This window comes from Carassius auratus, chromosome 28 (genome assembly GCF_003368295.1).
Source record: "Carassius auratus strain Wakin chromosome 28, ASM336829v1, whole genome shotgun sequence".
NCBI lineage: Eukaryota > Metazoa > Chordata > Actinopteri > Cypriniformes > Cyprinidae > Carassius > Carassius auratus.
This window is the reverse complement of record NC_039270.1, coordinates 25,446,720-25,464,163: the sequence shown is the minus strand read 5'-3', so window position 1 is coordinate 25,464,163 and position 17,444 is coordinate 25,446,720. Positions and strand designations below refer to the sequence as shown.

General features: G+C 38.9%; 1 protein-coding gene and 1 long non-coding RNA gene across 2 annotated transcripts; both read left to right on the top strand.

Moving 5' to 3' along the window:
- The first annotated feature begins 688 nt into the window (after positions 1-688).
- Positions 689-1,231, top strand: LOC113047416 (fucolectin-5-like). Its single transcript, XM_026208763.1, has 2 exons — positions 689-962; positions 1,069-1,231. The coding sequence occupies exons 1-2, from the start codon at positions 709-711 to the stop codon at positions 1,229-1,231; spliced, it is 417 nt and encodes a 138-aa protein (XP_026064548.1). The 5' UTR covers positions 689-708.
- A 344-nt stretch (positions 1,232-1,575) lies between these two features.
- Positions 1,576-3,637, top strand: LOC113047326 (uncharacterized). Its single transcript, XR_003276240.1, has 4 exons — positions 1,576-1,737; positions 1,843-1,982; positions 2,951-3,042; positions 3,351-3,637. It is a non-coding gene; the product is annotated as an uncharacterized LOC113047326 (long non-coding RNA).
- The last annotated feature ends 13,807 nt before the right edge of the window (positions 3,638-17,444 follow it).

Sequence of the window (17,444 nt, the reverse complement as noted above, 5' to 3'; positions counted from 1 at the left end):
CGGTGCCACGGCCACTTTCTCATGCGGTGGGATGGTGGGACGTTATATGATTGTCTATATTCCTGGAAATCAGAAGATTCTTAGTATTGTTGAAGCTGGAGTCTATGGGACTTTGGCAGGTAATTTGTTGTTGTAGAACACTATATTGAATGCAATAGATACTTACTTAGAAACTTACTTTAAACACATAGTTAAAAAAAATCACACTCGTCCTTCCACACCACCATTATAGTATTCATGCTTTATTGGAATCTTATGTACAGATGATTCTGATAAACGCGGGGCTTAAGCATATTATGCTAACCACAAAGTGGGTAAAATATTAATATGGGAATTAAAACAATTCTGTTGATTTATCATGTTAAACAGTCCACATTTCAAGTGATCAGTCAACTTTCTTTTTATTCCAAATGGTTGTTATTGAAGATATTGGTTATATTTCCACCAGGTTGTTGGTACTAATGATGTAATGATTTTCTATGGACGTCTAATTATTTTGTGTATAGTTGTGAAGAACGTTGTTAGATAAAAAAATGATTGTATTTGTAGTTCTGTTTAGTAACAGTAGAGTAGTTGGTGCACAAATTACATGTTTCACCATCATCTCCTCCACTGTTGTTCTCAAATCTTATTTGAACTGTGCATAAACATGGGTCATGACCGATTTTTATTAATTTTCCAGGAAATCGAGCAGTGGGAGGAGCCACTATGCAGTCGTCAACATCTGCAGACTGGTTTGCTGAAAAGGCCATTGATGGTAATCGAGGTCTCCAGCAGTTGAATACGGGATGTTCCTCAACACTTAATGAGACTAACCCATGGTGGAGGCTGGATCTGCATGATGTCTACAGAGTTAGTGAAGTGGTCATCACTAATAGAAAAAACTGTTGTGCAGAATGGATAAACGGAGCAGAGATTCACATCGGAAACTCTTTGGAGAACAACGGCACCAACAATCCCATGTGAGAAACATGAGGTTGAAAGAGCACGAGACATCAAGCACAAACATGAAGGACTGAAACAGATATGACAGTATTTTTTATATCCCTTGTGTTTCTCTTTCTGTAGATGTGCTGTTATTCCTGATATTCCAGCAGGAAAGTCCAACAACTACTCGTGTAATAGATTGGAGGGACGTTATGTGATCATTCATATTCCTGGAGACTGGAAGATACTTACTCTTTGTGAGGTTGAAGTCTACGGGTATTTGGCAGGTAATTCATTGTTGTAAAGCATTATATTCAACATTCTACATTAATATATAATTCATGTAATAACATGTCATATTTAAAACGTACCATAAAAGAACACAAAATCATAATTTTCATAATTTGGTTTGGTGAGGGTAGTTGATGCAGTAATAACACCCTTCACCTCCAGTCACATTTCCTCAATAATCTTTTCCATGCTGCAAACTTTGTGCATCAAGACAAGTCATGACATTTTTATCATACATTTTTTAGAAAATCTGGCAGTAGATGGAGCTGCTATACAGTCGTCAACATCTGCGGACTGGTTTGCTGAAAAGGCCATTGATCGAGGTCTCCAGCAGTTGTATAATGGATGCTCCTCAACTATTCCTGAGAATAACCCGTGGTGGAGGCTGGATCTGCGTCATATCTACAGAGTTAGTAAAGTGGTCATCACTAATAGAAAAGACTGCTGTGCAGAACGAATAAACGGAACAGAGATTCGTATCGGAAACTCTTTGGAGAATAATGGCACCAACAATCCCATGTGAGAAACTTAAGGTTGAAAAAGCATGAGACGTTGAGCACAAATCTGAAGGATTAATGCAGATATGACAGTATTGTAATATCCCTCATCTCTTGCGGTCTGTAGATGTGCTGTTATTCCTGCTATTCCAGCAGGTGAGTCCTATAGCTACTCATGTGATGGGATGGAGGGACGTTACGTGAATCTGATCATTCCTGGAGACATGAAGACTCTCACTCTGTGTGAGGTGAAGGTCTATGGAGAAGGTATACATCTGTAAAATTGGTTTATAATTAGGGCTGGGACTTTAACACGTTAATTGAGATTAATTAATTACACAAAAAATAACGCGTTAATTAAGATTAATTAATTACAGAAAAAAAATTCCCGCATTTTTAATAACTTATTTTTGCACCGCGGAACGTTTCTCACTAGATGAGTTTCGGCGGACCGATTATACTGAAGCACCAACTAGCGTTCGCATATCACCGCAGCACATGATCGAACCTCAAGTATCACCTCAACGCAAAACATATAGCAGCTAGCGTGGACTTTACACTTTATGTTGAACTATGTATTATTTTGTTGGTGCAACTGGCAGTTTATGTTGAACTCTTTATTGTTTTGGCCAAGGTTATTGAGAGTTGGACTTAGTATTTTATGGCCTCTGAAGCAACAGAGAGAGGTTTTCTGATAGTCAGGGTTTCCAATGTTCTGAATGTAATTGACAGTATTGTGTATTACTTAAACACTTTACAGAAGGTTCCAGCACCTATAAGCTACCTGAATTTCTGAAATATGCTATTGCTACACTTAATGGCAAAAATTGCACTGGTCTGCTAGACTTGGTTGAACAAAAATAAACACTATTTTGTTGCTTAAGCTTATGTATTCAGTCATTATTCAATGGTATACTATAAATCCATGTGAAAAAAAAAATTACTTCTCACTGTTCTCAGGTGAAATATTTATATGCGATTAAAATGCGATTAATTCCGATTAATTAATTACAAAGCCTCTAATTAATTAGATTTTTTTTTTTAATCGAGTCCCGGCCCTATTTATAATATATAATGTGTTCACACCATCAAACCATGCAAACCATATTTCTAAAGATTTTTTCAATGAATTTCTTTATATATATATATATATATATATATATATATATATATATATATATATATATATATATATATATATATATATATATATATATATGAATATATTTTTCTAGGTCCCTTTTTAAAAAGATCATTTATAAAACTGATGTTTGACTCCAGCAAAGATTTGACCGACTCTACAATGAGAGAAAGCATTCTGAAACAGGTGAGAAAATAGTAACAAGTTTTGAGGAAACAAACACTAATTGCATTGTTAAATATTATGCCCTGAATTTATTAAAAACTAAATCAGCTTTTGTGCTCCTTTCATTTGCAAAGAAAGAAATGGTTTATATTATGATATAAAGTTAACTGACAGGAGCCAATCACCTATTGATTATCCAGTCAAACTTTACAATATACTCACATTTTAAAGAGACATGATTTTACAAAAGTACTATTTGGGACATGACAGGAGAGGAAATGTCTTGTCATATTCTGATATAATCAATTTAGTATGAATTTTATTTCCAGTTGGGATCTGCTCTGGCTGATAGAGGATTCACAGACCTGACATTGAGTTGGTCTCAAACCCCTTAAGAGAAAGTGATGCGGAAAGTGAATGCTGGCAAAAGTGAGTTTGTTCTCACATCTGTATAATAACATCTTAGTTACATATGGTAATCCTCCTTCCCTGAAGGAGGGAACAGAAATGCCACGTTGGATGACCAATGAATGGGGATCTTGCTTAGAGAGACCAATCCACTTTGAGTGTAAACTAAACGAGTCAATGCACATTGGCATGCGATTATTGCATCCAGTTGTCGCTGATCACATGGCATATGTAACCGAGACATACCCTTTCAGCCGGTCACTCTCGACATCACGTTGGATAACCGACGAATTGGGATCCCTACCAAAGGGCAATAGCTACTGCCCCTTCCAGTGTCCTGTGGAAGCCTCCTGTGCCCCTATTTTTTAGCACAGGCCAGGGCTTACCATAAAAAGATTGCTATTGCTGCTATGGCACTACCCACTCAGTAGGACTGGATAACACTGGGAAAACGTACCTGTATCACGTGGGGCAGGAACGTTGCAGAAGCCCCATCCTTACAGAAGGAGGTTTCAGAAACACTTACACATATGAACAACCGTTTAGCCGCAAATGGAAGATTAGAGGTGATTTTAACCCTCTTGGAAAAATAGCAAAAATTTGATGGGGAAACAGAGCTCTGAGACTATACCACGGATTTTACACATATTGGATCCACTTAGGTCTCTGCATATGGAAACTAGCCCTCTACGGTGCATTGAGTGAGGGCCTGTTGCCAGATGCTTCTCCACGTCTGGCTGCCGAGGGGACAGAAGAGCTCGACAGGGCCTACGGATATGGACTCTCTGGAGCAGTTTTAGCAAGCCGATCCGAAGCCGGGGCCTCTCAATGCTACTACCCGTTTCAATTGAGAACACAGGATACCGGCTCCACACAAAGTCTATAGAATTTAGCTAACGTGTTGGGGTCACCCAGTCCGCAGCTTTAGATACCTGCCAGTGAGGTGCCACGAGCCAGCGCCAAGGATGATGCAACACTTCTAGTTGAGTGAGGTCGCAACCTAAATGGGCCTTATAAGCCAGGGTGATGGCATCCACTATTCAGTGGGCCATCCTCTGCTTAGAGACGGCATTCTCAAAGCTAAGGCTGGGTCTGCCGCCTCTGGGGACAGCCCTAGCAGGTTCACCACTTGATCCCTGAAGGGAGTAGTAGAATCTTGGGGCACCTGGGAGTGAACTAGCCCGAACTCTAGGCACAATTCAATGACCCACAATGCGTGCGGGTCCCCTACCCTCTTGATGGAGGCCAATGCAAGCAGTAGAAAAGTTTTCAGTGACAGAAACTTTAGCTTGACTGTCTGCAAGGCTCAAATGGGTCCTGCTGTAGTGCTGTGAGCACAAGAGTCAGGTCCCAAGAGAGTATAGTGGGGGGCCGTTGAGGATTTAGCCTTCTCTCCCCCCTAAGGAACCTGATGATTAGGTCATGCTTCCCTAGCGACTTCCCTTCTACGGGGTAATGGTTTGCAGCAATAGCAGCAACAAATATTTATTTATTAGTTTAAACTAATGTCTATGATAATGAAAGATTGTTACAATTGTGTGAAAAAAGTCACAATGCGTAAAAGGATTTGTTTTGTTTATTTTTTTTCACATGATTTGAAATCAAAATAATGAACAATTGTTGCGTCTTTGGCCTAAACAGGACTGCAACAGCAGTTTTTGGCCTAAACAGCTCTGTTTAGGGCCTAAACGAATCAGTAGCGGACTGCAAACAAGTCCGTGCTGCTCCCTGTGTTCGCACAACTGATCCTGAGACTTAGCCAGTATGACCTAGTCATTGAGGTAGATGAGAATGTGAATGCCTCCGCAACTTTCGTGAAGATACGGGGTGACAGGGACTGCCCAAAGGGCAGGACCCTGTACTGATATGCCCGTCCTTCGAACGCAAACCGCAGGAATGGCCTGTGGTGCGGAAGGATTGACACATGGAAGTACGCTTCTTTCAGGTTAATCACCACAAACCAATCTCGGGGACGGATGCATATGCACTTCTGCATGAGCATCTTGAATGTGAATCTTGTGAAGGGCCCCATTCAAGACGCGCAAATCCAAGATTGGTCTCAACCCACTGCCTTTTTTGGGCATAATGAAGTCTGGGACTGTTCAAGAAGCCTGTCTTGTCCATCTTGCGCATGTCAGCCAGACACACCATAGTGGACCACCATAGTGGACACTGGACCCCCATAGTGAACATTGCACAGCCCAAAGACCGAGCAGTGACCTTCATTGCTCGTAGTGCAAGATCAGTAGCAGTACAGAGTTCTTTGAGAACTTCTGGGTTGTGACCACCCTCATGCAGGTCCTTTCGTGCCTTGGGCTGATGAACATGCAACAACACCATGGCGTGTAGGGCAGAGGCAGCTTCTCTGCAAGCCACATAAGCACTGCCGATCAGGGCAGACGAGTACCTACAGCCCCAGGAGTGGAGTGACACCATGGCCCGCCAGGTGGCAGTGGAATTTGGATATAATCACATCGTAACCAACCAAGTTACGTTCAACCAAGTTTCTGCATTTCTTACACAGAACAACCTCCTTGACAGCAACCAATCTGGCTTCAGATGTGGACATTCAGCTGAGACTGCCTTGCTCTCAGTTGTTGAAGCTCTAAGACTGTCAAGTGCGGAATCCAAGTCTTCAGTACTTATCCTGCTTGATCTGTCCACTGCTTTTGACATTGTGCAATTATGCGTGAAATATATATATATATATATATATATATATATATATATATATATATATATATATATATATTAGATTAGATTCAACTTTATTGTCACTGCACATGTAGGTACAAGGCAACGAAATGCAGTTAGCATCTAACCAGAAGTGCAATAAGCAGTAAGTACAGAATAAAGGTCTATAATATGTACAATAACTATACAGGTAAGTATTATGGACATAATTTCCAGATATTAAATACTATAAGCACGATATACAGATAGGTGTACTATGAACATACTATACAGATAGGCTATGTAAAAGTGTATGTACACTATAGGCAGAACTATGAACATAATTTACAGTATTGCAATGGACAGTAAAGTGCATAGAAAAAATATTTCAATGTGCAAATGGATTATACAGTGTTCCTGGATGAACAGGCAGTAGTGCAAGTAATAACAAGTTACTTTTTGCTTGTTGTGAGTAAATAAATAAATCAGAATGTTGAAGAGGGGGAGGAGTCTATGTGTGGTGTGGGGGGTGTTGAGGGGTGTCAGAGGGCAGAGTTCAGCAAGGAGACAGCTTTAGGGAAAAAGCTGTTCCTGAATCTTGTGGTCCTTGTCCGGAGGCTCCCTAAACGCCTCCCGGAGGGGAGGAGGTTAAACAGTTCGTGGTCAGGGTGAGAGGAGTCCTTGAGAATGCTGCAAGCTCGACGTAGACAGCGTTTCCTCTGGATGTCCTCAAGAGCAGGAAGTGGTGTCCCTGTGATTCGTTGGGCAGTTTTCACCACCCTCTGCAGTGTATATATTAGGGATGTCAACGATTAATCGATGATCGATTAATTGTCGATAAGAGATGCAATCGATTAAGGCTATCGATGGTCGGTTAACCGATTCAATGTTGGGCTGCGTGCGGCTCATGCGCACTCAACACGTGCGAGCGGCTGTGAGTGACGGTGACAATATATAAAAGCATCATCATTCATTCACAATGTACAAATTAAGCTTTTAGTGTGATTTAAACTTTAAAGTACATTAAAATAGAAACAACATAAAAGTTCTTCAACATTAAATGCAATAGAAATGTAGTTACTAATCATTTCATCAGATAACTGTTTTATATCGTGCGCTTTGCAGGGCTGCGGGACACAGTGACAGGACAGGTAGTCTATTCATTCCTACAACTTGTTAATTCATTCCTACGAATTATTAATGTGGCAATTGTCCATGTTTCATTAATTTTGTTCCCTAAATAACCCATGATTTAAGTGAAATAAGGGAGCAAATTAATAAATCGAACGAATTCTTAATTCATGAAATCTTTAATTTCCCTTCCCATGTTTACCACAGTAAGAGATGCGAAAACAGTTATTAAAAGCGAAAGATAATAAAATAAACCTGGGAAATTAGAGGGTTAGACTATGAAGATTTAGGAAAAGAAACAATGCCTAAATATACTGAATTTGTGGAAATTCGTGACCAACCGGCAAACCAGAACAAAGCCGCGTAAATGAAGACTATGGGGTCCAAAAGCATGGTCGCGATCTAACATTTTCCAGTTAACCTATTATTCCTCTAATAAACAAAGCTTTTATACCACACTTGTCATAATCAGATCTTATCATTTCTAAATAAATAATTGCTGGATTCAAAACAGCGATTAATAGGCACTGTGACCGACACATTCCTGGAGCATTCAGTTTAAATAGACCGTAGTATACCGGTCCACTCTGCTGTTATGCCAAGGACGTTTTTGCTCATATGAAGAGGATCATCTTTTCCGTCTATATGCGAATGTGTGTTAAGTACAAGCCTAGTTTACATTATAAATAATAGTTTAACATTCAAATACATTGCGAATATGGAAACATTTCGATTTGTGCCGAATGAGACATGAGCAATAACCTCCAAATAAATCTAGCCTAAGCCGCGCTCGCTCATCCTCGTCTGCACGCATGCACTGTCACGATCTAATGCGCTGTATGCCGGATTTTTAAAAATCTGACATTTTCTAGGACAGAATCCAGCAGGATCAAATTAATGTGAGCAACTGTGTTTTGGTGCAGCAGCGCCGATGTAGTTCACTTAATGTGCAGCGCAGTCACACGCGCTCCACATTTCGGATAATTTTATACAATAATGTCAGTTGAAAACATTGCAATTGTGCTTTAAAATACAACAACGAGCACCACAAAACCATTTAAAGAGGCGCGTTCAGCGTTCTCCGTGCGGGATTGGAAACTGTCAACAAAGTAAAATGACCTCAAAAGTATGGCGCGCTCTCTTCATTTTATCAAATGATCATAATCGCATCTATTCATTTTATAATCCTGCTACTAGCATTTTATTCAGACTAAAACCTCTTTAATTCAAGTGAGAAAGCGTTTTGTGTGTGTGTGTGGCTTTTGCACACCCTGTCATACCGCTGACTGCGTGCCTTTAATAGACGCATTTTGCAGTATTATGGTTAACGATTAATCGATTAATTGATCGTTAATTTAAACGACGATCGATCATGGAAATAATCGAAATTTGACATCCCTAGTATATATATATATTAGGGGTGTAACGATACGCGTTATTCGTATTGAACCGTTCGATACGAGGCTTTCGGTTCGTTACGTGGTACGTATTATGTACCGAACGGTTCGTTGGACAGTAACCAAAACGACATAACAGGCAACGCCCCTGACACCCCCGAAGAAAAAAAAACACCAACTTATATGTTAATGTTAGGCTACTCAGTCTGGCGCTCGCTCACTCAGTACGCGCTGAGTGAGCGAGCAGTTCATGCACGGTACACGGTGGCCAATGCGTTTAACAGACCAAAAAAAGAAGATCCTCCAATAACCAACAGGTCTGGTGTTTGGGTGCACTTTGGATTCCCTGTAAGCCATGGTGATGGCAAGAGAGCGCATCTACATGACAATAGGGTACACCAGCGAAAGAAAAAAAAAACACCAGCGGGAATACTTGAAACAATTCAACTCATTTACGCCGACATCACCTTAGTGTGTCAGTATCTGGGAAAAGACGAAAAAAAGGAGAAACATACACGCAACAAACTATCCTCGCAGCATTTAGACAGACATTTCCAACGGATTCAAACAGGGCAAAAGACATCACCGTGGCGATTCGAAGGCTTCATTTACATTATAGACGCGGATATGAGACCTTATTAATTCTACCATTCATTCTATCATCATCATTATAGCTTACAGGGAATCCAAAGTGCACCCAAACACCAGACCTGTTGGTTATTGGAGGATCTTCTTTTTCTGGTCTGTTAAACGCATTAGCCATTTTGCAGCGAGCCTTCAGCGCGTACTGAGTGAGCGAGCACCTATAGTGGAAAACGCAGGTTTTAAGAACATGCTTTATGTAATTGAGCCCCGTTACAATATTCCTTCACGAGCCCATTTCAGCCAGACCATAATTCCTGCTTTGTTCCAAAAAACATAAGCCCTATAGAGAACCAATTGAGTAAAAACACACTCAATATAAAGAGTTATAGAGTTCCATATAAAAAGTTACATCTTTGTATTTGTTCATAACTACTACAACAATATAACATTTACTATTTTTTTTATAAGGATCTGTTTTTGTTTTATACAGTATGCTGCTAAGAAAACACCATAGAAGATGGGTAAATAATAGCTCCATCATTGTTCAATGTAAAAAAAAAACATACTTTGTTAGTTTTAATAAATAAAACATTTTTTAAAAAAATCAAGGAAATTTATCTGCCAATTTTTTTATTTTGCTGTATCTAAAACGTACCGAACCGAACCGTGACACCAGTGTATCGTACCGAACCGTGAATTTTGTGAACCGTTACACCCCTAATTGGGGGGGGTGAAAGGTGCCATCCACAACCCTAGTGAGCTCATCATGCCCCTCTGGGAAGAAAGGCACTGGAGTGGTGCCCCAAGAATGAGCAACAGCCACTCCGAGAAACCAACTGTCCAGCCTCGAGGGTTTGGGATGCTGTGGAGGTTTCCACTCGAGCACGACGCTCTAGGCAGCCCAGGAAATCATAGCTATCATTCCAGATCCGAATCCTCTCCAGAAAAGTCTGGCTCACACCTCCAATGCAGCGATCGACATTTGATCATCGGGGGGAACCAGTGGCTGTGAAGAGCTGGTGGCAGGAGGAGCCTAGACCTGGGCAGCAGCATGGGCACCCCTGCCCCTTTGCAGGATATTAAGTCTGGTACCCAATTCTGAGACAGTAATTTTCCTGCAATTTTCAGCATGCTAAATGCCCAGACGCAAATGTGACCATCACCAGGCACCAGGTAAAGACCGCATCCAGAAATGCATGGATGAAAAGACACGTCTTCAAAAAGATGTTCCACTCGTGAATGCTGTATTAGAACTGCTATTTTATTGTGCTGGAGCTCACAGGGGAGATAGCGGCTGCAACACAAACGGGGTAGTGCAGCCTGATGTGTGCAACAAACTTGACATGAGAAGAATTACTGCCATACCACCAGCACAGGAGCTTCCTAAGAGTGAGCTTGTACTCGAACTTGTCATTTCATTTGAAGCAGAAGATCAGGAGCAGAACTATGAGACCGCTCGGCTCAGAAAAGCTGAATATGCACTGCACCGGCTGCCAACTTAAACTAACGTTGTGATCAGTGACAGCTGGATACAATAATCACATGCCAATGTGCATTGGTTCAATTTGTTTACACTCAAAGTGGATTGGTCTCTCTCTCTGGTCTCTCGGGAGCCCAATTCATCTGTCATCCGACGTGATGTTGAGAGTGACCGACTGAAAGGAAACTTATGACATATGTTGCACAAATAGGAATGTTCATAAAATTATAATTGTAAAAGCAAAAATTTTTCATTTGCAGGTTGCTGTGATACAAGAAGAACGCCCTGGAAATCAACAGTCTTTGACAAACTAAATTCACATTCATATTAAATTTATTCATAATTTATTACATTCATAAAACCAGGTAATTCTAAATAAAAAGTCAGAATTGTGAGAAGTCGCAATTATCTTATTTTTTTTATTCAGTGGTGGAAAGGGCTTCTATAAGAATTACTTGTTTACAAAGTAGTAACAAAAACTTGTAAAAAACTCTTGTGCTTCATTGTTACTCTTTATTTAAATCTTGTAGAACTTAACATTTTGTATAATTGTGTAATGTCATCAAAGCATTAGAAAATATAAAGGCTATATAGAATAGGTGTTGGTAACCTACGGCACGCAGAGGGATAATTGCTAACACGCGAGCAATAGCGAAGACTGCATACTGACGTACATTTTGAGATAATAACTTCTCATAGTCACACAGCCTGTTACGAGCTGTACATACTATTACATTATGATAATTAACTTTCGCTAGTTTACGGATGTGCACGAGACCACTGCACATACTACCCTGCTGAAAAAAACAGCATATTTTGGTTAGGTATGTTTTGACTCCGGGATGTTGGTTTAAGCTGGTCCTTTGCTGGTTTATGCTGCATAAACCAGCAAACGACCAGCATCCCAGTGTCAAAACATACCTAACCAAAATATGCTGTTTTTTTTCAGCAGGGTAGGCGCTTCAGATCAAAGCCTCAGTGGTCTAACAGCGCTCGTCAATGTCAAAATGACTGAGATGGCCGATCAAATCAACGTAGCCGGGATTCACTGTTGACAAGGAGAGTGTGACACATCAGTTTAACGTTAAAGAAAGCGAGGTGAGATGAAGTTGCAAATAATTTAATATTAGTCAACTTTTAACAATACATTTACGATATAAATGTTAAATGATTTACAGCTATATCCAGTGACTTAAGCTACTCTGATTTATTTTATTCATTTTGAGAGAGAGAGAGAGAGATGTATTAATTGTCTGCCTCTGTCTCGCTCTACAAACAATGAAGCTGAGTTTAATTACCTAAAAGCAATGAATTTTTCACCCCTCCTTGCTGAAAAATATGATGTATTGATTCAGTATCGATTAATAAATGTCGCTGACAACGGGTTTATGAGCTTCTGAATGTTGCACTTTGCACAGTGCGATCTCAGATCTGTGTACCAGTGGTGTGTGTAAATCAGGGTATTAATATAAACGGTGATTAAACTGAAGGATTTTAATGCACTGGGATTGTCACACACATATCTGTTATTCAAGAAACTTGTAAAGTTTAGTTTAGTCATAGTAAAAAACTATGAAAAAATATTCAGAAACTGTTAGCATTAAAGTCAAATAAGCCTATTGTTTTTTTTTTTGTTTTTTTTTTTTCATATCACTTAAAATATGTATGTCCTGTACAAAGTATCAAAGCATTAAAGGGGGGAGGGGGGTTACAGTTGTTAACCAGAAATGTTTTAAATGGTGCGTCATTCTGAAAAGGTTGCCGACCCCTGCTATAGATAATAATAAATATAATGAAAATGAGTTAATGTCAAATTCATATAACCCGCATAATAAAACATAATGTGATATTTTACTGGCATTAATATTTTATTTTGTTTTACCCCTCTGGGGTCTGAGGTGATTTTGGGGGTCTTGAGATGTTTTGACATGCCCTGACATTGTGCTTATTTCAGCTACTTATAACATACTATTGGTCAACATGTAATTTTTTTTGTATTCAGCACAAACTATGCTAAAATAACATTACATTAAATTACATTTACATTTATTCATTTAGCAGACACTTTTATCCAAAGCGACTTACAGAAGAATACAGTGGAAGCAATCAAAAACAACAAAAAGAGCAATGATAAATAAGTGCTATAACAAGTCTCAGTTAGGTTAACACAGTACACGTAGCATGGGTTTTAACTAATATAATAAATAAAAAGAAAACAGATAGAATAAAAAATAAAAGAATAGAGCAAGCTAGTTAGAGGTTAGATTTTTAAAGAATAGAATTAGAATAGTGAGTGTTAAAGTTAGAGGGTCAAATAAAGATGGAAGAGATGTGTTTTAAGCCGATTCTTGAAGATGGCTAAGGACTCAGCTGCTCGGATTGAGTTGGGGAGTTCATTCCACCAGAAGGGAACATTTAATTTAAAACTCCGTAAAAGTGACTTTGTGCTTCTTTGGGATGGCACAATCAAGCGACGTTCACTTGCAGAATGCAAGCTTCTAGAGGGAACATAAGTCTGAAGTAACAAATTTAGGTAAATGGGTGCAGAGCCAGTGGTAGTTTTGTAGACAAACATCAATGCCTTGAATTTTATGCGAGCAGATATTGGAAGCCAGTGCAAATTGATAAACAGAGGTGTGACGTGTATTCTTTTTGGCTCATTAAAAATTAATCTTGCTGCCGCGTTCTGAATTAATTGTAAAGGTTTGATAGAATTGGCTGGAAGACCTGCCAAGAGGGCATTGCAATAGTCCAGCCTGGACAGAACAAGAGCTTGAACAAGGAGTTGTGCAGCATGTTCCGAAAGAAAGGGCTTGATCTTCTTGATGTTGAATAAAGCAAATCTGCAGGATCGGACAGTTTTAGCAATGTGGTCTGAGAAAGTCAGCTGATCATCAATCATAACTCCAAGTCTTCTAGCTGTTTTTGAAGGAGTTATGGTTTATGTGCCTAATTTGATGGTGAAATTGTGATGAAACGATGGGTTTGCTGGAATCACAAGCAGTTCTGTCTTGGCAAGGTTGAGTTGAAGGTGATGGTCCATCATCCAGGAAGAAATGTAAGTTAGACAAGCTGAGATGCGAATAGCTACCGTCGGATCATCAGGATGGAATGAGAGGTAGAGTTGAGTGTCATAGCAGTGGTATGAAAAGCCATGTTTCTGAATGACAGAACCTAATGATGCCATGTAGACAGAGAAGAGAAGTGGTCCAAGAACTGAGCCCTGAGGCACCCCAGTAGTTAGATGTTGAGACTTGGACACCTCACCTCTCCAAGATACTTTGAAGGACCTATTTGATAGGTAAGACTCAAAGCATTGAAGTGCGGTTCCTGAGATGCCTTTCGCCAGTAGCGTTGATAGGAGGATCTGGTGGTTAATCGTGTCAAAAGCAGCGGACAGATCAAGCAGGATAAGTACTGACGATTTGGATTCTGCTCTTGCCAGTCTTAGAGCTTCAACAACTGAGAGCAAGATTGTCTCAGCTGAATGTCCACTTCTGAAGCCAGATTGGTTGCTGTCAAGGAGATTGTTGTGTGTGAGAAATGTAGAGACTTGTTGAACACAACTCGTTCAAGTGTTTTTGCAATAAAAGGAAGAAGGGAAACTGGTCTGTAGCTCTCTAAAAGAGATGGGTTGAGGTTGGGTTTCTTAAGTAAGGTTTCTTGACACTTCTGCCTCAGAGAGTGAAGAGAAGGATGTAAATGAGTGTAAGTTTGCTGGTGATATGAGCTTGACTGATTGTGGTATGGAAAATTGTGCACTAATGTGTTTAATTTTATTAATGAAAAACGTTGCAAAGTCGTCAGCTATTAGAGATGAAGCAGGAGGAGGAGGAGGAGGACAAAGAAGTATGGAAAATGTTTTAAAAAGCATGCGAGAGTTAGATGAATTGTTAATTTTGTTTTGGTAGTATGTCCTTTTAGCAGAGGAGACATTAGCAGAGAAAGAAGATAGGAATGTGGATAACATGTGGGCAAGACTGATCTACATCTTTGCATTTTTTAGAAATGCACGGTAAGTAAGTTCTGGGGGAAAAATGTAGCTGAAATAAGGCCATAAAACAAGTCAAGTTTATCTTGGGCCTCCGCCCATTTATCAAAATTACCATATTCACCATACATGCTAAATGACATGCAAAAATCATCCATTTTGGCTAATCAAGTCAAGTCACCTTTATTCAAATAGCGCTTTTAACAAAATACATTGCGTCAAAGCAACTGAACAACATTCATAATAAAATACAAAATGTTTTCAATTGCTGTGCAACTTTCACTGAGCTACTATGGTTACTAATGTTTTGTGTGTGTTTGTGTGCATGATGTGTGTGGGTTTGTGTGCATCAATTAAGGCAGCACATTATTACAGAATGGTGACTAAACAACCTTGGAACTACCTGTACATTAAACGGTTTTACTGCATACCTGCCAGCCAATCAGAATCCAGTATTCAGACAGACCATGGAATAGATAGCATGAAAACATCAACACGCCATAAAATTTTTTTAATACAATGAAGAATTCACGTTAAACATATTTAGCTATGGCTCAAACTTTCAAAAATTTACAAAAGGAAGCTTGTTCATTGTGAAATGAGAAAACAAAAGTTGTGAAAACCATTGTGACACTTCATGGTTCTCAAACATTTGTTGAGCATTCCATAAATAATATAATTATTAATAATTTAAGGGGAACTGACTGATGATAATCAGTGTGACACCGGTTACTTCACCTTCAAACATGGCTCATTAAAGAAAAGCCCTAGCATTATTGGCTTGATATTTGTATTCCCTAGTTTTCAAACGTTTGGAATAAAGAAGTTTCCTATGCCGAGGGTGTGTTTTTTAGTAAAGTAGAACAAAAACAGTAATGATAATAATAATAATACATTGTAATACATTTTAACAGTGGTTTATTGAAAAACTTTTGTTAATAAACACTTGTCTCTTGACATACTGTATGACATACCTGTATTATAGTTGGCTGCGCTTTCCACCGCAGGGTATTATTATTATTTTTAATTTTAACCCATTTGCATTCAAACATCGCCGACGGCCCCAGTTTATTATTCTTTCACTTTCACAGCACATTAAACATCACTCTTTTACTTGATCTGGACAAACTGTGCATCAATTGAAAGTTTAAAGACTCTAGCTTTGATATTTTACCAATATTTTGATAAAACATTGTTGCAGTGACAGTTATTTAGTAATTCATGTCAGGAGTGCAAAATAATAAATCCGTATTATGCCAAATTTTTAATAGAAATTCACCACTCATTCATATTCAGTCACGTCAGCAGCGGTTTATTTGTGTTCACATAGACTCACTGAACAGCGTTAATAAGGATTTATAGACCAAAGATGCATATCTGCGGAGATATATGGATATATTTACTGATGTTTACTTCATATTTCTTCAGACAGAATCATAATTTCTATTCATTTTCCACTGATTTACGCGATCTGATGATAAATAGCCTCTCCCAGCGATCTGTGTGTGTGTGTGCAGACCCGTGTGCTCGTGGCTCACCCTTACGAAAAATAACCATGGTTTTATTATAGTAAAACTGTAGTAACCCATGGTTTTTTGGCATATTGACTGCCATTTGTAAAACCACAGATTTACTACAAATACCATGGTTAAACTATGGTTAATATAGCAAAACCATGGTTAATTTGTGGTTACCATGGTTTAACTACAGTAACCATGGTTTTTTGGTTTTATTTGTAGTAAAACCATGGTTAATTTTCCTAAGGGCAGATGGACTCTGATTGGTCCTTCGCCTTGTCAATCTTTAGAGTGTCATAACTGGACACCGCCAGATGCTTTCTGTACACTTCCTGGGTGATATGTGACCAATACAAAACTGATACACCTCTGTACACATGAAATATCCGAATAATAAACCCACGATTACCATAGTAAAGCTTGGTATGAGATTTTCTTTATATCTTGGGCGTTTTTATATATAAAATTGCAAATTGCTAACTTGTGCAGCGATTTAAAAGGCTACAAATAGCATATTTTTACAACAGTTAACGACCAAATTCCACCTCTGATCACAAAAGGATGTTATTACAAACACTCGATCGGAGTTTAAAGTGACTTGTGAAAGTGTACTAATAATTTCATAAATGGTCTGATGTAGCTTGATGCTAATGCTAGCTCTAATGCTACCAAAGGTGCAATAAAAGCAAAAGAATAATGATAAAAGAATAATGCGGATAAAGTTTCATACCTGGCGGAGGTTTGAAAGACTCATTTGGTGAGAACAATATAATCATGAATCGGGGAGTTTTTAAAGCTAACACACGTATAGAGAGCACACAGGAGTGTTTACATGTGAGATCTTACAGAGATGGCAAGTGCCATAATTTAATCTGATTAGCCTTCTCTAAAAACACACGTGACATGGCCTTAGAAAATATTTAATAAAATTCACAGTTTTACAGATTAGATTATGAAATTTCTATTGAAGTTTTGAAAGACTTGTGGCCTTAGCTATAAAAAATGTTTTTAATATTTTTATTTTTATGTTTGAGCTTATCTCTATTATCATAACAGTTTGAGTGAATCTGATTCCTGAACAGTAAACTTTTAAGTGTCAGCTTTGTGAACAAATCGAGCATTACATTAGTTTAGTCAGGTCATGTTAGTCACGCTTGCATCAGCTGACAGTCAGCTGTTCCTGACGTGTACCAATCCAGTCTTGACACCTATCGAGCCTGTCCTCCAACAAAAAAATGACC